Raw genomic sequence first — 23,207 nt, 5'->3', positions numbered from 1 at the left:
AAAAAAATTGTGTGATTGGAGGCTCGGGGAAGAAAACCAGAGAAGTCTAAATAATTATGCTCACCAGGGCTTGAAATTAACACCAGCTAACTCACTCAAGTCTAGGTAAAATTTGACAACGGCAGGTAACACAATTCTACCTGCAGCTTTGTTGTCTGGGCTTTTTCCTCACTCTGTTTCCATATCAACGCAGAGCTTCTCTGGTGCCGAGGCTTCAACTGTGTGTGCTTTAATGTGTTCTCTCCCACCTACTTGTTTGATATTTCTTTCACCACACAACTGACTTATTGTCCATTCCTGTATTTTGTGTTACTGAGAGTATGGTATAGTGAAGTTCATAAAATGGTATGTTTTCCACTGTTTCACTGCGGCAGAAGCGCACGCCAACACACTGCAGTCGGGATGGCAACCGTTAGAAGGGAATTTGCATAGAGATGTTCTTTTTTTCTCACCGTGCAGCTATAGACGTGTCGTACGCGTGTACGTCGCTGTGATATATTTGGCTTACAACGGAACATACTCGGGTGGAGTGACGCCGGAAATACGCCGATGCATTTCAGCGTGAGCAATCACCATTTCTTGTGGGTTATCCGGGCTCCTGACACTATTCTGGAAGCGTAATAGAAGCAAACAGTCCCTGCTGCTGAACCGCTGACTTGTTAATCAAGTTGACATCTTCACACGACGAAAACATCCCAGAAGCAGTGCTGCACGCTAGGGTATACTCTACTTTTTTAGGCACATGTATTGCGTTGCAAACAAGTTGCATGAGCAAGGTCATAGCAGCGTGTTGTCCTCGGCGGTATTAGTTATTTGTCATACAGGTGCACACATGGAATTGTAACACAGTTTGGTATCGGAGTGAATCACTACTGGGGGGTCTGAGTTGTCGTGGCCGTGTTTTATGTTGTTGTTTTTCAAGCCAAAGACGATATCTGAAATGTTGACATTTTCAGCAAGCACTTCATGACATTTATGGAGAAGACACAGGGAAAAAAGACAATATGTAGAAGTAATTACACTGGCTTGTGTGTTTACATGCCATTTCATAAAATGCTAATAAGGGCAAATCCAGTTTGCAGTAAATAGAACGTCAAGCCTTTTTAAATGCATTATGATTATTGTTATTATTACTTCCATTACTATGTTTATTATTAATAATAATGAACCAAGAGGGGGAATCATTTTGTGTTTATTTCCTGTATTTTTATGATTTTCTTTAAGCTAAACCTTATTCCGAGCTGATACCACCTCCCTCTTCACCTGAGACGGGAACGAACATTTGGTCTAATTACTGGAAATGGTCACAAGAGAGGAGGATTCCAAAACTCTGACCTGCGTGGTTTTGCTCCATGTTATTTATATTTTACAATTACTTTCCCTTGCCCCCTCTCCTGTCCCTGGGTGAATGAGCATGTGAATGACCACGACTGGCAAGCAGTTGCAGGCAGCTGACTCACACACGTAGCTATTTGTTCCTCAGTTCTGACAGCCAGAATAGGAGGAGGAGACTGTCTTCACCACAAAAAAAGACAAAGAAAAATCAAGAGAGGCCATTCGTTCAAAAGCCTAATCTATGCGCCCTGTTCCTCTTTGTTAATGTTCTTATTTTTAGCATCTCCTATTACATTTTTCCCCCTGTTTGAAACTGTGCTCATATGACCCCCGCCATGGGATGAATATGCATATGTGTGATTACGCTTGCCGTTCAGTTGCATGTATGTAAATCAATGTAATACAATCCATCTGCTCACATTCTGGGGCCGGTGGCAGCATCGGTTTCATCGCACCTACTCCTCTTTATGAGTTACGTTGTGGAATATGTTAATTCCCTGAGTGCGTGTATTAAAACAAGCTTATTAGCAACATATGCTAATGTAGATTCATTGGGACGCACTTTTCCACATATTTACTGCCGTTTCGTTTGTTTGTATTACTGTGTCGAGTACCGCCATCTGTCTCTAGAGGAAGTGAAAGAAAGGTGTTTCACTGACCTTCAAATCACACGAGTTGTGTGGAAGATTGTACACTTTTGTTTTCCAGATAGGAACGCTCCTTCTAAGAACAGCTCCATTAGCAAAGAGTGGAAGCGCAATGTTGTTGCAAGAAGTGTTAAGGAAGGAAGTTTTGGCATAAGAGTGTGACTTTGACACCAGCGATCACTGTTCATGAAACACAATGAGAAAGTGATCTTCCTCCAACTGTAACCATGTAGTTTTAGCTGCCTGTAACACTCCCACAGACGTGGCACATCAGAAATACAGTCAAGAATGGAAGGTGCTCACAAACACCTACTGTGTTGTTTTTTCTGATTAAGGTGATGCAGCAAAGAATACTGAATAAAGTCATCCGCAGGAATAAAAATCACCGTTGTTTATAAGAAAAAATGGATTTCTGTCATTCTGAAACCCAGCTGTCAGGTGCATGTATGAAATTCACCTGAGGTACTATTTACTGTTGTTACGCCGCCTGCATTGTCAGGTAGTGCAGCCATGTTCTATCATGCACTCACCTTGATGGCATTGGTGGAAATTTGGATCTCATGCAGCTTCCTCATGGTGCCGTCGCGGTCGATGAAGTAGGACGAGGCCAGCTGATGAAGGGCTTCCACGTTCTGAGTCGCGTTGACAAGCTTCCTGTCCAGCTTGTTTTTGGCCAGGTACATAGTCAGCGCCTCCTCTCCTACAGACGGAAACACGATGAGGAGAATACACGCTTAATGCCTTCGAAGTTTAGCTGTGCTTAAAGTGTTAAAGTAAAAAGTAAAGTGAGGCATTTTAAATCTCAACTTCCCCGATTTAAGTTGCACTAAATAAATACAGTGTAGTGGAGATATTTTCATTTGTGAGAATTGTCTGTTATCTCAGCAGCCGATGGAGCTCTGAACCGGAGGGATAAGTCAGAGGTCGGAATACCGAGGCGAGCAGTTTTAGCTTGAGAAACCAGATGCCCCAGTTTTCCAGGAACAGTGTCTATTTGCCGCTTTATCCCCAAGCTGGCACCGTCCCCAGAAATGTCCCCGGATTTACCCCTATTGGGAAAGCATTATTTCCATGGGAGGTCTAGTGATATAGAAATGTTACCTCAATACCACAGGAAATGAAGTACGTGTAGAACAAATGATTCACATCCGGTATCTTTTTCCTTCAGCTAATCCAGACAGGAGAAAGACTAACTGACTATAATTTTGTCTTTTTTTAAAATGCCTGAAAAATTTCCCTTTTTGCATTTAGCACAAACACAAGCACTTTCTGTGAAGCACTTTGGTTGCGGCTCAGCCGTTTGTATATGTGCTATATAAATAAAATTTGATTGATTGATTGATTGATAATCACACACGTAGAAAATAACATTACAGATTGCAGATGTTTAAGTAGTGCAGAGAAAATGAATTAAATAGAAACGAGTATAGGGGGCTGGCGTGGTACCACTTAAAGACGATTGGACCTCTTTATCTGTCCTGTGGCGTTTTGTTGCATGATCCCTAAATTACCACCGCTACTGATTTTTATCTTATTTTCGGGTTGAAGAAAGAAAAACACTTGTGTATGGTTGGATCAATTAGTGACCCTGTCTGATAACAGGCCTTGACAGGTGTTGTACCATTTATTTCTTTATTTTCTATTCCCCATTGTTTACATCTGCTTCTATTATCGCCCGTGCTTTTACGCCACAAAAGGAAACCTCACATATGCCAAGTTGTTGTCTTTTAAATCAACAATCTGTTCGGTGTCTTGCTGACATAACTGCCTGCCGCAATTAAGTCGAACGAAAAAGAGCTGTTGTTATTGTTGGTGCTGTCGTTTCTCAAATGGTTGAAAAGGTAGATTTGGGTAGAATTCTTACTCATTTACTTGGGTATGGAACACCTCTGGTGTGGAATGAATTTAAAATCACCTCCACAATAATAAGGTCACAGCTACTGTGAACGCACACAAAGAAATCAGCGTGTCTCTAATCTCTCCCCGTAATTGCAGCACTATGCCCAGAATTCAAGTTGGAAAGAAATAAAAGCCAAAAAACACCCTCGCTCTCGCTGTATGTGTGCGCAGTGTGTTAAGTTTGAATGTCCACGGGAAGTCGGCGGGGGGAGATTGTATTAAACGCTGACCTTTCCGGGAGCGTCCACCGCCGAAAAGAACGCTCCAAGCAGCGAAAAGGGCCAAATATTTACCGAGCGCCAGACAATGGCTGTGAATTTGCCCGTCGTGTGTTTGCTTGTTGACAGACTATGAAGGCTCGAGTCGCTCGGTTCTTCACACAACGTATTGTTCCCCATCTCTCAGAGACAGACGCGTCAAAAAAAGGACAAACAAGCAAACACCGATCCGCTCCCGCGAGCTCACACAAACTTGCCTTTGAAGATTACCGTTGGAATGGCGAGACCGTACGCCTGGCACTTGTTCAAGAGCGTGTCACATATGTTCAGGTTTCCCAGTGATGTGAACGGTTATTTGGCCCCCGGCGATGCATTGGAATTGGTCACTTAACTTGTGGTGACCGTGACTAGGGGTGGGTAGCAGTCAGGGCCAATGTCTTATGCCTGGTTAGAGTACAAGCACTGAAGGGCCCCGTTCTCTAACGCTACCATGTTCTCTCTCCCTCGGGGTTCAGCAAAGTTACTTACACCCACTTGACTTACACTACTGCACAAGAATAACAGTCCCACATTAAGCCCAGATTTTTTTATTTTTTAATCTCCATTGCAACTTAGTAAAGGAAGTCCTCTGTACGTAAATACTCCATGGTTAATGCTGCTGGTACGGCGAAATCATTACATCTGTTAAATAAATTCACCCGTGTGCACTTTTCTGAAAGAAATACATTGTGTTACATTATTACAGGACGGCTTGCTGGCACCCTGCCAGAATTAATCAGCTCATGCGGCGCTTACGCGGTTAAAGCCGAGAGGTATTTAAAAACAATGCACCGTTTCCCCTGAAAGGAGTGGGCGTGCAAAGGCGTCTCCTGCTCCCATTATGGACCTGTATTTCTGTTGCTTTTTGTTTTCCTGCACGCGCAGGTGAATGTCGACGAGGGTTGAGAGTGCAAGGAGGGCTTTAAAGTAATGGAATCGCTGGGAGTGCTCAATTTGGTGTTAATGGTACATGTGAGGGTCACTTTATGGAGAACGTTTAACCATACTGCTTTGTGCAGAGACAGACCCTAATGGATTTGATGTTGTTTTCAAACCACTTTCATTAACCATATAGATTCATACAATAAGACCCAGTCGAATATATTAGAGCATAACCTGCTTTATTTTCGTTTAAACGGAGGTCTGTATATATTTTTTAGATGAAAAAAGTAAAACAATAAAAAAACGATATATCCTAAGCTCGGGACAATATGTGTATTTTAGAACCATAGAGAGCTGCAAAACTCAACCTGGGCTAATAGGACCCTCCAAACTTTGTTTTCTTATGTTTTGTCTAACTGTCAAAAATAAATGGCCAATGATTACAGTACTATATAATTGTAAAAAGGTGGAAATACATTCTAAAATAAACATAATAACTGCATACACATTAAAATGTGGAGGGAAATTAATTGGACCAATTTTTTATTCAACTATAACTGGACTGTCCCTGCTTTAGAAAGCAAGAGATATTCTAAGGGGGGCTGTTGCTTTGAGATAGCCACGCTCTCATTGCCCAATTATGTCCTGTTTTTTTGTGTGTGCTGGCAGCAGAACAACAGCAGCTACAAAAAGTTTCAAGTCCGATATGGCAAGAAAGTTAGCGTCGATAGCTTCCGCAGGCCAGCGTTCCACCGTAAACCCAGGGCACAGCCACTCTCCTGCATATGAACTCTAGCCTCAGGCTTCAGTGACCACAAGTCATTTCAATAAACTACTTCTTCCTCTCCGGACCTGAAGGCATAAGACTGTTGTGCTGAAAAGGTCTCCGATCCAGTCATAGAGGTCGTGTATTCACTGGACGGGAGGATGTCGAATCAGTCCTCACAGCCGAGCCACAGTCCCTCCTGCATGTGAAATCTCAATGTAATCGCTCCGTCTTGGCTCTTTTCGCAGGTTCGCCTGACCTGAAAGGTGCTAAATAAGAAATTCAGAGCATATCCGGTGCCTTCACAGGGCTCGCAACATGGAGCGCTGAGCTGGCAGCTTGCGGCTAACAGTGCTAACAACTGCAAAAGGGGCTGAAAGAGCTGAACGTGTTGCTGTAGGGGAACTGGAGAGTGGGTGGGAAAAAACAATGGAACTTTCTTCAATTCAATAAAATCAAGGGTTCTGCACACACAACCTTTCTTGATCTGATACTACCAGTAGCTCATGGTGCGAAATGCTATGCTAATCTTAACAAAAGTGAGGTTGATTTTGCCGTGTAATTAGCGTTACATAGTGTCAATTTAAAGTTGGAGGAGTCTCTTTTTGTGGGACAATGACCTTTTCAAAAATGCAGTTGTAGTGAATTTACAGTGAATTTAATGCTTTTGCAAATATTTTCATCTCATATCTCTGTCAACCCAAATGCTCCGGACCCCCTTTGTATAAATACCAACATCGACGCACAGTGAAAACAGCAGCGGTCACGCTAAACGTGTAAAAAACGATTTCAACCATATGAAGGAGACAGAACCACAGATGTGGTGAAATATGTCGCGCACAGCTTTAGCAAAATGCAAATCTGTCCTTCACACTTTTTATTTTTTCTTCCCCGGATAGCAGTACCTTCCTCAAGCATTTATATACAGCACCGCCTCAGCTGTGCAGGGACTAGTCCCCATTCTAAAGCCCTGGACACATAGAAACACAATAAACAAAGAGCACCTCAGTGTTCTCTGTGGCTGCAGGCAAACCAAAGACATCCAGCCTCTCTGTCAAACTATTCTATATTTATTTTATTTTCGGGGTTCAGAGATCAGTTAAATTCTGGAGCATCGACTAACAGGTGTCTTTTGTTGTCTGAAAGGTGTTCACTCCTTTTAGTTTCCTCACACACGGCGTGCACCCAGAATGCAGTCTGGTTATAAGATGTACTTCAGTAAAAACACAAGTCTCCCTCACTGCCTAAAGCATCCACATATGCCAGAAACTCCACTATAAGGCAGTTACGACGTCCCGACAGCAGAAAAGCATCAGGTGATTGATAATTATTTCCTCAAAACGTTGTCAGCAGATGTTGTCAGTCAGTAAGTGTCAAGAGAAATTAACTGACAATCTTTCTCTCTTAAATGCTCGTTAACCCTGACAGAAGAATTATATTCCCACACATTCACCGACACGGACCGATTTCCAACAACAACTAAAGTTAAATCTGGTGTTATTATTAGTATGTTATTTGAAAATGAATCAGATATGATCAGCATTAAGCTTGGACTAAAATATGTAACAACTACGGGAAATGAAATATATAAATCTTTACATCTTCATAAATCCCAACATGAACAAAGGCTACTGTCACAAACAGTGCTTTGTTCTTGGAGCGCCGGGTGTTGGTGCCTTCCGCTTCCAGGCGCCGCAGGCAGCATTGTTTTTGACATGAAAAGCAGGGGAGAATAAAACACAAAGAAAAAAGATAAATTGAAAAAGGTCACACTCTGCTTGTAGACTCCTAAAGTAATTCTCCACTAAACTTAGGGAGACAACAACAGCCCTGGTCAGCTGTTTAAACAACGTCTGCCAATGCCAACAAACTCTTACGGAAGAGGAAAGGGCAGATGGTTGGACATAAAAGGATTTATACGTATTTTAATATTTTAGAATTGTGCATACGTTACATAATTTTTGCTAGCTTGCAGTCATCTTTTGGACTCCTTCTGTGCGTGTTACCGCCAGCAGATATCAGTCCAAGAATTGTAGTGAAACTCGTACTATCTCGAAATATATATATATAAAAAAACTAATCAGGACTAGTTATGAGTGCTATTTGTGGTCAAACACCCCACAGAGTGCCTTTAACTTTAGAAGCACCAGATCATAAAACATTAGTATAAGATATTTTGGGATTTTTTTGTCATTTATGCATGAGGACCAAACGATCCAAGTGAGATGCTGCAGTATACCATGAAATAACAAATGCAATGAAAGAAGCGAAGAAGTAAGATAAAAACGGTGGCTTTAAACTTGATGTGATGCTTCCTTAATTCCTCCAAAAAGGTCCTTATTTGCTGAGCTTATAAACTCAATCAGCAGCGTTTCACTCAGTCAGGTAGAGATGTGACACTTGAAGAACACATTAATGTACATTTGCTGCGTGGCACAATCAGATAACAAAAAGTAACCCTAGGTGACGTAACGATTTAATGGCTGTGCATGGTAACTATTTCTATTAGGTTCAAAGGAGGAAACCTCTAATGGGGCTCTTCACAAGTGACCACTCAACTGCTCGTGAAAAGGCACATTCGCTGCTTCCCTCTCAAGTGTATAATGGCTCTTGAGGCAACATAGTGGAGGTCGCTGAGGAGAGAGAATTTGCCTCTTCTTCTTTACTTCATTGCTAGTCTGGTGTTCACATTTACTGCTTCATGAAACCGCTTCCTTTAATGGGCAATCCTGAGATTAAGATATCTCATCTGACCTATAACTTGACACAAGATGGCCTCAAGGTCAGAGATAATATGGCGATAACTCAGAGGTGGGGACGAGGTTTAAAATGAATGAAAGGCGAGAAATGTGGAGAGGAAGAGGACACACTTGAGGCAATGCAATACAATGAGATTAGGAAGGGCACTGTGGTTGAAAATGATACTGGGATTATTCGTGTGGCTCATTTCCCCCACCAGTTTTAGCCACCTGGTGCATCCGTGGCATTCTCCCATAGCTTAGAGTCACTTAATTACATTTTACCCTCATATAATGTTTCAGACCAATATTGTATTTCCCCTTTCCTCAGCATGAATCACCTTACAGAGCGGTGTATACGATATTGCAGCCCTTCACACCTGATATTCCTCCGCACAGTTTAGCGAAGTTATTAAATCCTCGTTTGACATTAAGTAGACGGCGAGATTTTTTTTAAATAAAAGAAGTCTCCGGTCGGATTGATTTTCTCCGCCAACAGCTTCGGCAATAATGGTTCTAGCTATCACAGCTGACAGAATAAATGTTTGAATTTGTCCTGTAATTAGTAATAAAAAGAGAACAGGAACTAAATGAAGGTTCTCCACATCTATAGGTTCAATACATGTCAGCAAAAACACTCCTCATTTATCATAATTATGTTTCTTTCTAAATGTTAGAATGAATGTACTTTAATTAAACTAGGCTAGCACGTGTTAAGCTCCGACTTCCAAGCATGTCCGTACTGTACAATGTTACACTAAGGAGAGCAGAAACAAAAGCTTTATTGTCTCGACAGCATGTGATTGTGAGATTACAACTTCGACAAAACTTCATTTTACACATCTGGAGCGATTACTTGGCAATATTTCATGCTTACAGTTATATAACACAGGGTTTGAGTAAAAAAGCGAATAATCTTACTAATTATATCTTTGAAATGCAACTGGCAAAGTAATCACAGATAGTTGCCTTCATGTGTCCCTCAGAGCTTGAGATTAGATAAGAGATTGGAGGGAGAAGCCATTTATATTTAGACTTCGACAGAAGGGGCGCTTAACGTTTATTTTGGGAACCACATCCAAAAAACTGAAATCATCCATTAGAGCCATTTACTCATATTTCCACAGTGGGTTTTAATAATTAGGGATTTAATGGGACTCTAGAAATATATTTTGCTACAATTCCAGTGTTTTCAGTAATGGTGGTTATTATTACAAGTTATTATTACAAATTAGAAAAATGTAACAACTAGAGTACGGAGCTTGTATGCCCTCGATTATCAGTAGTCAAGAGTAGTCTACGTCAATGTTTGTCTCAAATATCATCACTTCATTATTTTCTCCGATTATCCTTTCATGTGTCAATTAGCATAAGTTATGGCCAAAAATGCATTTGAGGTGAGGTCACAGTGACCTTTGACCTCTAAATTCAGTCATCAGTTTATCATTGAGTCCAACTGGATTTATATAATGCATACTCTGGAATGGGACAGATGTGAGGTCACAGTGACCTTGACCTTCGACAAACCAATTCATCCTTGAGTTCAAGTGAGCGTTTGTGGCAAATCTGAAGACATTCACCGTTGATGAGAATGGATACTGACGTTCCGGTGGACAAAGTGAAAATATAGAATGATGGTCGCCCGCGCTGAGGAACAGAAACACACCATGAAATAAAATAACATGTTTCCTTGATTAAAAATGGCATGCCTGTTCAGGCTACTTGGTGAAAGCACTTCCTCTGTAATGTGAAATGTGAAAAGTGCTAAAGGAATCTGTTATTCTTCTCCAATAAGTCAATGCCTGTAGATGAACCGGAGCAATACATATGATAATGGCCCTCTCCCATCTCCCTGAAAGGTCTGTAAGTACTTATGAAGTAGATTATCTTCAGGTTAAATTTGGCATGTACATGAAAATGCAATTACCATATGTATGACTATAATGTTCTTGGCGTGTTGTGAATGAATTTGAAGGTGTGCTGTTAGACTCTCGGAAGGATCAGCATCTCGTTATCACATGTGGCCCTTCTGCCCACGATGCAAGGCAATGCAAATTTGCGTTATGTTTTTATCTGCATGCATGTTGATAAGGAATATGTATTGTTTTAGATACGCACTGATCATTTCTCATGCAAGGAGACTATTCATTGAGAGTTCTCCGTGTTTGGCAGGTTGACAGCTTCCAGCTGGCAGCCCTGACTCGCTTCCGCAATATTGGATATTGTGAGAATTCACATTATTTTTTAGGATGTTTCGGTATGCCTTGCCTTTTCACTTATCAAATGTTCCCACGTGTCCCACGGGGATGGAGTTTGTCGACTGTGGATATAAGATAGTCCTGTCATAGCTTTGATGCAAGTTTTGGGTCACTGTCCCGCTGGAAAATCCACTTAAGCCAGACGAGATGGAAAACCCGTCCAGAATAGAGTTGTGCTTCCGTTTGGCCGGCGTGGAGTCGATCCCCACCTCAGACAACTGATGAATCCAAATACCCCCAACCTAGCCATATATATATTTAAATGCAGGTTCTTATATGCTGTTGCATTCATTTGTCATACGGCAGACTCATTATATTAACTATCCAATTACAATCAGCGTTACAAATGGAAACCTGATTCAAATTTTGACTCTTAAATCTTGGGGTTGTTTGGCCAAATGCACAACATTAAGACTCACTTTGTCATCAAGGAAGCGGATTGGAAACTGCTACTCGTTCATCAACGCTGTTCATTTGGGTCCGCTTTATGGATGCGAGTTGCTGCTCCGGTGCGAATACGTCTTATAAAATGGCTCAGCTAATCTTTCACTGTCACTTTAAGGTTGCTCTGGAGGAAGAAGTTATTTGGTGTGTGGAAATGTCTCCAGCCGGCTCTGCCGTGCCCTCTTGTCAAGTTTCTCCAACAGCCTGAAGACAAACTTGGCCCCCAAACTGCTTAAGTGAGCTGTTGTGACATCGTTGCAAACAGGCAGATGCATAATCAACACTGTGGTGTTGCAGTGGAACGAGTTCATTCATCAGTGTTATTTATTTGTGTAAATGAAAAGAAATATTTATTCCTTAACTTGTCGAGAGGGTTCTGTTTTTTTTTTCTTTTAATATTCAAGATTAATAACGATCTGTTCCCTGAAAAATAAACATTTATTTAAAAAAAGTTCTACTTTTGTGCCTAATAAAACTTTATGATCTGTTCTGTTTAGATATATTCCACCTCCTCATACACATCACAGGGACACGGTCTCTTAAAGACCTGTTGTAACATTTGGACCTGGTGGCATTCGATTACTAACCCTTATTTGTACTCAAGAAATGGAACCTTGCCAATAAAATCCTGAATTGACATGAAATTAAGGATGCAAGAGAACAAGAAGACTTGTCTTACCTCCCAGGGTGGCTGAGATGAGAATGTGGGTCCCATATTTCTTGATGATGGTGTCGATGAACTGCTGGGTGGTGGGTCTGCGACCCAGCAAGCGGACGCTGCGCTGGAACTCTGGCATGAGGGGCACGGGGTTCCGGATCAGGTCCCTCCTCTCGATCGCTGTGTTCCTCACCTTCCAACGTGCAAATTCCCTGAAAATCACAGTAGACCAACATGACTTAGCAAACACGACCACTCTGTCCATAATAAACGTCAAGCGGTGGTAACACGACACTTTGCCCAAGCTCATCTCACCAAATGCATTTGTGGGGAAATGGAACCACAGTGGATACTGTGGTTTAATCTCTTGTATAATTACTACAATTAAAAAAAGAAGACCAGAGTGTTGTTTTATTAAGCAGTTCTGAGTTCCCAGATCTAAAAATTCCAATTAAAGTTAATTTTAAGACAGTAAAGCAAAATGACACACCATAATGAGTCTGGTGATGCAGTGACTTTGAATTCAGTCGTATTCCCAAAGCTCACACACACAAAAAAAAATGACAGTTTTGGGATTGTATTCTGACCAGTGTCCTGTGATGTTCATCTGCTTTCATTTACTGCAGAGCCTTTCTTCTCTGCGTAACGATCCAACTTGAACCAACAGTACAAGCTGTTAAACTGCTCTGGTTGTTTTCAAGTGTGGGAGATGCAGCGTCACGATTAAAAATACCCTGACAATACTTCCACTGATGTTCGTATTGTTGGCTTCTGTTCCCGCCGAGACATATGTCGAGAAAACATTTCCACAGACGGCAGACGTCACAGGCGTCTCCGTGACACGGACAAACATCCCTGCCATGAGAATGAAACAGCAGGGTTTTTTTCTTCTTCTGCTGAAATGAAATGCAATAAAAAAAGCACTCTGTTGATGAGTCAGTGGCTAATGCCTGGCATACCCAGGGACTGAAAATCCGTGATTAGGGCGTACACGCAAGTCAATTTCATTGTGTGGTAAAGTTGTCAGTATAGAGAGCTGCATACAAATTCTGCTATTCTTCTAAAACAAGTGGCTCATACAAGTTATTCGGCATATTTGCGTTTTCTGGGAAAAGACACAGCACAAGAGGATTCCTGACGCATTGGTTCGCTCTAAAGGAGTCATCATTTCAATGCAAATTGAATCGGAAAGTGTAATTTTCATCACCATCTGTTCTTTCTGTCAATGACGGAAAGTGTTTCTATTTCCATAAGGAATGTGCACATTCTGACACGCCGCTATATCAAACATGCATGTGCCGCATGCTGGTCTTTCACTGGGATCGGATGTGTGATACATATGTTCACACTTTCACCTGAAAGCCGCGATGTAAAGAGCATGTCACGAGTATAGACGGGTGTATTTCCAAACTGCACGGATGAGCACAAATCTTTTTTTGTTTTGACGGGGTGGGGAGGAAGGGGAGGGGGTGTAATATCCTGATTATGGACCGATAGTTTTAAAAGCATTTCCTCAAAATGTGATTTAGATTGAATTTCGATATGTTTAATGACGCAGACTTTGTATGAACGATGAGCCCAATTACAGTAAGTGTGTGACTTAAAGTGCAATAAAAGCTCCATTGGATCAAACACAAACAAAAGGCTTTATCGTCTCTATAATTTCACCCTAAAAGCCTTCTCTAATTGAAATGCTTAGAAATTTGATGTAAAACTCAACCAACAAAGCAACACTTACACACACACACAACCCAACCCAGCCATGTTTAAATGATGTTAGCCACTCTTTTGGCTTTTTGGATATTGCATTTCATTCTTCCCAAAAAAAAAAAAAAAAAAAATCAAATGGAGATTTGCTTGCTGTCCAAAAAAAAAATATTGCTGTATTGAAAAAATACAAAAGTACATCGAAAAGAGGGATTCAGAAGAGCTACCTTTTTGAGATAGACTCTCAGGGTTGTTTTTGTTCACACAAAAGAAATCCTGCGTTCCCTCCAACATCATAACTTCTGAAAAATAGATGTTTCAGGGCAAATGCCACCTACGGTGAGATGCACACGCCAAGCTCGTGTGTTGTACAGCCTGTACTTCAGCTAAGAATACAGAAAACAGAACCACCAAAACATCATAAAGGTTTATTTAACACATTGTTTTATGACCCCAGAGTGCAATTAACACTCTATGGAAATCTTTTTTTTATTATTATTTAAAAAGCAGTCTGGATAAAAGCTGCATCTATATAACAGCTTCTTCCTCCAAGGCTCTTCCCTCACAGGCCCTTCGGGGGCAGCTAATGAATGATTTAGCCATCAATATGGGTTCCCTCAAATTGATCATTGGTTACTTAATTTGAATTCTCTGACACACAGTCAGCAATGCATCAGTCCGGCTTAGCCGCAGCACTTTTTAATGCTCTATTCAGCACTCTTTAGTAGCATTAATAGTCAAATTCCCTACCGCCAGTCGACTGTTGTGTGATTACACAACTTCATAAAGTGGCCAACACTTCAAAGGTCATATCTTGAGTACTCTCTCAAAGAGGTGTTGATACGCATTCAGTACGATGAAAGAAGTGATGGTATAGTGCCGAATGAGCACTTTCTCCTTACTCAGCAATGCTTTCTTATCAGATATTCCATAAATACTATGTGGCAGATGTTTACTATGTGTGGCTCGCCACGTATACGAGTCCACGCTGAGTCAACCTCCTCTTCCTGTTCCATGCTCTAGCTTCATGAAAGGTAACCATTGGTTATTTCTAAAATCTGGAGCAAACCTTCAAGTCTGGGTAAAACTGCGAGAGACTTTCAGGATTTGCAGCAGATGCACCAAAACGTCTCCCTTTTCATTCTTTGCCCAGCTCCCTCACCGTTTCCCTCCATTCTGCCGCCATCTCCCCCTCTAACATGGCCATTCCTTCTCAGCGAATCCTCCTCATGGCTCCATCACTGCCAATTATTATATAAAACTTTATACGGTAGCCATATGTACTCGAGCCCTTCTGCCCCAGATTAGGCGGGCCAGCAGATGGAACCTGCGACATGATTCAGTGCTTTACTTCACAGGTCCAAGACTGGTTTAATGACCTATCAGGGGAAGTTAAGAGGAGATAAATGGCATTGCAGCTGCATAGCAGCAAAACGGGAGCGTAGGTGATCATTGCTTTACGGTGTTCAAGTAACTCGCGTGGGAAGGTGGAACATTATATTTCCCTATGTGGAAGTCTCTGTGAGCTCGGGAAAATACAGAATAGAGAATATGGACGTGGAGGGCCACAGATAAATATTTAATTCATTCATAAATACTTACTGTAAATAGCTCTGACATCCTTTTATATCTGCAGAAGGATTTTATGGTGGAGGAGGCCCCCAAAGACACATGAACCTTAATACATCGGTAGTTATACATGCATGTGTCTGTATTTATATGTGCATTAAATGTATATTATGTGTGTAACATTTTGTCAGTTCCCCCGGTGATAGAGGAGTTTGTTTTTCTTCTCAGCAAAAGAGAAAGTTGGTTGATTCCCCAGAGCTCTCATTGAGAACATCGGCTCCTCTATTTGTCTCAGCACAAGTTTGGGCCAATAAAGCCGGACAGTGGTTGCTAGGAAATACATCATTGTAATTTAACAGACAAGCCTCTCATCTCAAATAGATCAGAATGAATCAGAATGAGAAGGTTTGCTCTAATGAATGTACTGGTGGCTCTAACATGTCTGCTTCTATTTAGAGCCTAATCAAGAGAACGACTGAGGAAAAGTAACGCTGAGAGCACATCGATTGTGACAAAATGTACCTTTCGGTTTTTTCCCACATTGAGCTATAGCTGTACATCTTGCTCACCCAATACGAATATGCCGTTTGTGACAACTGTATGGCGGTGAATTTCTATATATTGCTCACCCGTTTAAATGACATTGATGTTTAAAGTTGAGAACAATGAAGGCGCACAACCACTTTTAGTGACAGGCGGCGTCTCAGGTTGCTAGCAGCTCGGCGGTGCTGTCACTGTCAAGACTTGAAGCTTCAAAACAGCCCTTCAGAACACTATTGTTGACGTCCAAGACACTGGGACCATTGTATACAATCTATGATCAATCGAAATTAAATTAATTATGCAAATTCAGCTGCATCACTCTGCTAAAAGATATAAACAAGATAAATGACTGAGTTATTTACTTAAACTGCTTTGAACTAAATAATTTAGGACGAGGAGATACAAATTGTGCTGCTAACGATTTTCAGGAAATCAGTGTTATTTGGTTATTTCAGTAATTACCTCTCTGTATAGTGTTTTTCAGTGTTAGTGACAGCGTCCCCCATTGCTGTACTGGATACAGATTTTATTTCCAATGTTAGTGTTCTTTCACTGTAACACATCGGTGTCCAATGCTGCTAATGCAAACCGAACATTTCCTACTAAGAGTCCTTCCCTTTAAAGGCTTTCAGCTGGGAAACACAAAGGTGGCTTTTATCGCCAAACAAAGCCGATGTGGTTTGACACATTACAGGGAGTAATGGAACAAGACGGCCCGGGCCGAGGTAAGCTGCTGCGTGAAGAGTTGCAGGCGACGGGCTGCACATCTCCAACTTCCTAGCAAGGCTTTAGCCCGGCATGCTGTTGAGTGGCAAATTGTAGGAAATCAGATTTGTGGTCAGTTTGTTTGGCTGCACTGTAAACCATCGACTGTGGAGCCCTTCTGTTGTATTTGAGACAAAGCGGCTGCAAATATCTGCGCATGCCGAATCGTCAACTTTTCTGATTATCTGTTGGTGACTTTGTTCGGCAGACAATCCGGCGCCGCGTTGCTGCATGTTTTAATCTTTAAGGAGCACATTTAAATCCTACATGACATTTATCTCTCTTCGTCACTCAGCAAAGTATCCACTCCCGCATTCAAACACCCTGCCAGTAATGAAATGTAGGGTAAAACACAAACGTACGATACATAATACATGCCTTGAAAGAGCATTATCACACATAACACATTGTATGAATCACATAAAATCTCTACGACAACCGTTCCAAGGGACAGCAAATATGAAGGGAATGGAGCAATTATTTGATTCCATTTGCAGTTAAGGTTGTTGTGAATATCACTGAGCTCTCCGTAAACCACCACGGCTGTAGAGTGTTGCTGTGGCATGTCATCACACCTTTCAGCCAGCGCGTTGTCTGCTTCAATTAGAATTGGGTTGTACTGACATCCAATGAATATTCCCTAAAGCTCTGACAGGGGCAGGAAACAACCATCATACAGTGTGTCACCACGGGAACCTTGTTGATCCTGGAACTGGAGCTCAGATTAAAAAAAAAAAAAAAAACCTTGAGAGAGCATGACAGACATTCAAAGTGGATGTGTGGCAGCACGGGGGAAAGAGAGAGGGACAGTTTTGCAGAAAGACAATCCCTAATTAACTGAGTGGGAAACTGGCTCGGCAGGAACTAGAGACAACATGTTCTTGGATGCCTCATAAATGACGCGAGAAAAAACAATAAAGTGTCAGTAAATTACAGAACTTGTCATACTTGGCTTCTCGTTCACCTGTGTCCTCCCACTCATACCGAATGAAAGTCGTCACGATACATATTCAGAAGGATGTGGTTGCTCGGTTACATCTTGACCTTTGTCAGCTTGTGGTAGGAATCATGAATATCTGACAACAAGCCCGTGCCATTTTCTCTTCACTCGAGGCACACAAACAACCATTTACGATGAAACAAACCAAATAAAAATGTTACGCCGAGCTATAAACATGTTAGTGTTATCAAAAGACGCTCACTCTATTTGAAGCCGACAAGACGCTGTCATAAAGGGCAACAGTGTGGCACACAGCATTTTACAAGGGGAATTGAAAGGATGCACCTGCTGAAGAAAAAACAGTAATGCAAGAACAAAAACAGGCCGTAATAAATCTTACATGTTTTTGTTTTTGTGTTTGTGTGTATATATATATATATATATATATATATATTGGAGTTGACGCACTGTGTGCACAGCTCCTTTGACTGCAGATACTTTGGTAATGAATACGGACAGTGTTCATACAACGTATTTCACTATGTATTTCCCTTGTGTTTCCACTTATAAAAGACTAATGATGGAACTCAGCTTGATTCACATTGTTTTTTAATGGATGAACAAAAAGGGGAATAAACGTGGGCCTGGATTGTATCTCAGACTATTGATTCGAGAAAACTTCATAAAAAGAATATTTGTGCGCAAGAAATTATTTTTGTGAGATGACATGTTAGAAACAATTGGGATAAACAATGTTATTGCAAATTTAAGACCATTCCATTACTAATATAACGATGATATAATAGCTTAATATTGCAAGTTCACCCTTTCCAAGAGCAAAGAGCAATACATTCTTAGTTAAAAATCGTATATATTTTAATATTCTACATGCAACACCACTAAAACAATAAAAACAATGCAATGTCCTGGTCTTATAATAGTCGGGTAAAAGCCTACTCTTTATTCTGGCATAATTTTGGCTAAAATGCTGAGAGTCATTCAAAATAGTACTACTTTCAGAGGAATACAACTGACATGCAGTACATGCAGTAAATAAGAGAGAATCAGCCCCTTATGTTCTGTATATTCTGTAGTGAGCTCAAATGATTGTTTAGACACAGGATTTCCCTCACCACTTAATTTCTGTAGCTGCAGTTTTTGCCCATATTGTAATGAGTAACATCATATTTTAGTAGTAGCTGCAGTATTCATAGCAAGCGTGTCACAGGCAAATTTCATTTGGTACAGTTAGTGTCAAATTTGTTTAAAATATTTAATATTTAGACTGATTTGATGCTGTTAGAAAACAGCAATAATCGTTGCATACAGTATCCTCAAATCTGAAGTCACATTTTCGGTCACACCCATCTGTTTACTGACATTTTCAAAGGGTAGGATTTAAGCGTCGGTTCGGCATCCTTCCAACAATTTTAATCATTGATGATTTAGAAATTACATTTTAATATCGGAGATTTAATCAAGAGCACACTCCATATTGATTGTGAAATTAAACAGTGTGAGACGTATAGTCTGTTGGTTTATGATTAATTATAGATTAGAGTGATGAAAGGTGCATGTGTTAAAGTTTTATAAGAAAAAAATATATAATGTTTGTTGTGCAAAAAATACCTTAAAATAACTTTCTTTTCAGTTTCAAGGGTTTCATTTATAGATAAAGATGCAATATTCATCATTCTGGAAGTCTGACTATATGCAGGATACAATATTTATCCTGCAGGAGTCAGACCAAATGTTAAATTTAGAGTTACATCACTTTTAGAGTTTACATTATTATTATTTAAACTTTGTTGGTGCATTGCTTCTGCTATAGCGTCCACTGTGAGCAGCACCAGTACTAAACCAGTACTCCTTCTCATTCACTCTGCAGTCATCCAGTTTGTCACACTTTACACGTTTCATTCTTTTCATATCTGGTGAACCAGTTAGTTCTGTTATGCTATTGTATAATATTCACACATATTTTAATAAAAGGACTAAATGAGGGAACAACTCACTGGATGATTGCCACTCACCATATTGTATAAATCTGACTTGACTTGAATCTGAAAACTAATAACACACACTAGTTTAGGAAATCAGTGGAATCATGTTTATTTTTGTAAATGAGACATAGAAACAATTTTGTTTCAGAGTGGAGAAGAAAAAAACAAAAACAAAGACATAAATTAACATCAGATTCAACTGAAGAATGTGTTTCTCCCCACGAATGGAGCTGTTGTCATGGTGCCTGTGAAATACAAAACTACACAGAATAAGCTGTTTGGTGCCACTGATGTGAGGAGATGGCATCGATTATATGCTTTGATGACAGATGAACCTTTCATTTTTTATTAATTTGCTCCACTGCTTGTTTGTTAGGGGTGACTTGACTAATACTTCAATTGCTGGTTGAAGGTACAGCAACATCATTCTGATTTGGTCCAATTTATTGTTAGAAAACAAAATACTCAGGGGGGTTACAGTCCATTTCCAAGAACCAGCCAAAGGAGTGGAGACATATACACTGTGTCTCTAATCCCTGCTGTAAAAGTAGAAATCAGGTGAAGTCCTTATGCATGGCAGCTTCATACTAACGTCACTGCAATTTTACATGCAAAGAATTCCCCAGAGGATTGAGACACAGCCAGGCTTGCAGTTCTGCAAGGTCATTAACCAGTTCCACATTTTCCCATATTTCTAAGATATTTTACCAGAACATTGTGGTACGAAGGCAGCGGTTATGCAAATGAGCTACTGCACCGATTAACATAAACATTAAGATCCATCAAAACAACCATTAAAAAAGAGGAAGAGCAATGGAAATAGCAGTCAGTGCTCTCTTTCTTATGTTGGTGTTTTAGAGGGTGGGGGTGGGGGTGGAGGGGCAAATCTGAGAATGGATGCTTAATCACAGCAAGAGTGTGGATTATAGCGGTGCAGGTGCATCTAATTAGCTCCGGTGTATTCGCTGCTTCACGCCTACTGGCTCTTCATGGTAAAGGTGTGACAGAGAGGTGAGGACGTCAGGAATCCGGATGCTGGAAACGTGAGGAGAACTCCTGTGTTACCAGCAGACTAGCAGCTGTTTGCCTCCACCAACCACATCCATGTCTGTCCAAAAATGGCATCGCCTTTTCATCCCCACCATGATGATCTCATTTGTACTATCTCATTAAAATGTATTAGCAAATCCTATTTGTATTTATTACATTTTGCTTTACAGCATCCTACATTATTTACATTAGACCATTAAACATTCCTGAGACGCTATTGATTGAATGTTTGCCACATTGTTCTGTGTGGAGTATTGACGTATTCCCTTTCATTCCGTGCATGTTGTTCCCACTCAGAAACAATGCTGCAGGATCTCATTTACTTGGATATATGACATATTTGCAGGGATGCGAGTAAATGTTACATCTATTTCACAGCGTGGCCCAGCAGGGTTTGGGAATGCCCGTATGCGTTTTGGAGGCTGCCTTCTTTGAAGAACAACTTGTCAAGGACACCAGCAAGGCTTCCCCTGACATACATGTAAGTCAGGGGAAGTCAGGAGTGCAGTAGCTTTTTCATTTGTCATTTGTTCATGGGATTTACCGGTGATGGATGAGCACCGGAGGGCAAACACCTGGTAAATAAAACGTCATCACGGCTGCCCTCGACCTTACAGGGATACTATTGATCCTGGCATACTAGTATAGGGTCTGCAAAGCTCCACTGCTCAAATCTTGAAAACAGGGAAAAATATTTCTGAACGTCATTTGAAATCTTTGGAAATATAAGCTAAATTATCTACAAATGAGCTCTTGAAAAGCAGATTTTGAAAGGATTTAATCCTTAAAATGGGACACAGCATCTGGTGAAGTCAAACTTGGCTGATTTTTTCATTATTCAATCAATCATTTAGTGTATGTCTCACCTTTCTGTGAGTACTAACTTGTGGATGACAGCGTACATATTATATATATCATGAGGTTTACACGGTTTACAACAGTATGCTGAGGTCTCTTGCTATAGCTAATTAGCCTGTGAAGATCACAGAAGGCTACAAACAGAAAACTGAACGTCAGATGCTCATTCTAAGCAGCATTTCCCTGAACATCAGACAGAATTGCCATTTCATCATTTATTTAGTCCAACATTGTTTTCTTGTAAGCTAGTTTCTTAATGAGAGAGCAAGGGCTATTCTGTTTTATTTTTTAAAATGTATTTTTCAGTTGATCTTAGGGCTTTGTATTCAATCTCAACTCATTAGCATAAAGTGTACAGAAGCCTAAAGTAGAAGGCAAGCGTGTAAATATTTGTAATTTTGTGTTTTCTTGTGAGCACAAAACAATTATTCAAGAAAAACCATCTAACGTGGTAACGGCCAAAAGCTGCAGATCAAGCGAGCAAGTAGACTTTGAGTGGAGATTGTTTTGTCAGCTGCTGTTTCCAAGGTCAAGATTAAACTGTCAAGCTCATTAAATTACATTTGTATTCAAGGAAACCAGTGTTCATGTGGTGCAGACTTGAGAAAATCGAGTGCTAAACTGCTTTTTTTACTTTCTCTAACCAATCAGCAGCAAGGGATGCATACTGCCTGCCAACATCATTTTGGTGTAACACGGAAGCTGCAGTAGCAGAAGAAACATCGAAGAAATATGAAAGGAGTAAATCCAGTAAAATGATGTCATTATCATAGAACGCCAGACCTACATAACTCACTGAACAAATCAGAAATGCACTGATTCAGAGGGGTTGAACTAGCATTTTACACACAGGGCGAGGGTTTTGTTCTGGTGTGGAACGAAGGACTAATACCATATATGGACAGGAAATCATGGTTGGAAAGATCGACTTTCTGACAATGAAAATGCCTTACAGGTTACAAGAGGGGGGCCGCATTAGCAGTCCAACAGTTATTTCTTTGGGGAAGGCCCCCATAATCTGAGTCCACATAGCCTTGTTCCTGTGCTGCCTCAGTATTATGCAGTAGCTTGACAGAATGAAAGAAAAAAAAAATCCAGGCCTTTCATGGTAATAAGGAGGCAAGGCCCAGTAATAAATCAAACAGACAGAGATACAATTGGAATCCTGTATGAATTTCAACCACCAAGAACCATTCAAGATATTATAGAATGAATCTTAATCCTACGCTCCAGTGCACAGTGAAGGACCACGCAGAAAGAGGCGGGATGTTATTTTGGATGGCCCGAGCTGTTTGCTTCTGCCTGTTTTATTTATTTTCACTTCAACACTGGCATGGCCCCCGATTTCTAAAAACACAGTCGTGAAAATACTGCAGGAAATCCGGGGGGCTATTTTGAAAAAAATCTGCTATGGAGCTGCTAAAAAAAAAAAAGCAGACACCATCAGCAGAGTGGTAAAAATATCCAAGCGACTGTTCCAAGCTTATGGGGTTTCGATAAAATTAGGTGCGTGTTATCGCTTTGGTTTCACTGGCGATGTTCCCACGTGTCTGTCAACTTAATGATCATACTGTATACTGTCTAACACAGACGGCTGCATCTCACATCAAATATAGAAACATCCTGTGAGGCAACGGAAGTGTACGGAATGACTACTTATAATGAGGTCTTTTATATGAGATCTCTTGTAAGAGGTAGTCTTAAGGTCATAAGGCCGTTACAGTACAAGCTATTTGATGGACTGGACTGGAGGCTGGAATAGTGTTGCTAATCCTGCCAGGATGATCAATCCAGTTCCCTTTACTATCGTCGATACATTTGCAAATCGCAAAAATCTTTCCAAGTCGTGATGTCATGCAACGTGATGCCATTAGGCTGGTACTGTTTT

General features: G+C 40.7%; 2 protein-coding genes across 2 annotated transcripts in view; both read right to left on the bottom strand.

Moving 5' to 3' along the window:
- brinp1 (bone morphogenetic protein/retinoic acid inducible neural-specific 1) overlaps positions 1 to 23,207 on the bottom strand; it is a 105,488-nt gene that overhangs the window by 44,132 nt on the left and 38,149 nt on the right. Inside the window, exons 3-4 of the mRNA XM_084034746.1 lie at positions 11,906 to 12,096; positions 2,513 to 2,682 (exon numbers count right to left, since the gene is read on the bottom strand). Coding sequence (XP_083890872.1) covers positions 2,513 to 2,682; positions 11,906 to 12,096 — 361 coding nt within the window. The remainder of the gene's footprint in view (positions 1 to 2,512; positions 2,683 to 11,905; positions 12,097 to 23,207) is intronic.
- eng (endoglin) overlaps positions 12,396 to 23,207 on the bottom strand; it is a 150,793-nt gene continuing 139,981 nt past the window's right edge. The window contains exon 15 of the mRNA XM_084034748.1: positions 12,396 to 12,406. The gene's annotated coding sequence lies outside the window, so the exon portion shown is untranslated. The remainder of the gene's footprint in view (positions 12,407 to 23,207) is intronic.

The sequence above is a fragment of the Eutrigla gurnardus genome, assembly GCF_963514095.1.
Source record: "Eutrigla gurnardus genome assembly, chromosome: 19".
In the NCBI taxonomy this organism is placed as follows: Eukaryota; Metazoa; Chordata; class Actinopteri; order Perciformes; family Triglidae; genus Eutrigla; species Eutrigla gurnardus.
The sequence above is the reverse complement of the archived record's forward strand: the minus strand, read 5'-3'. Positions and strand labels throughout refer to the sequence as shown.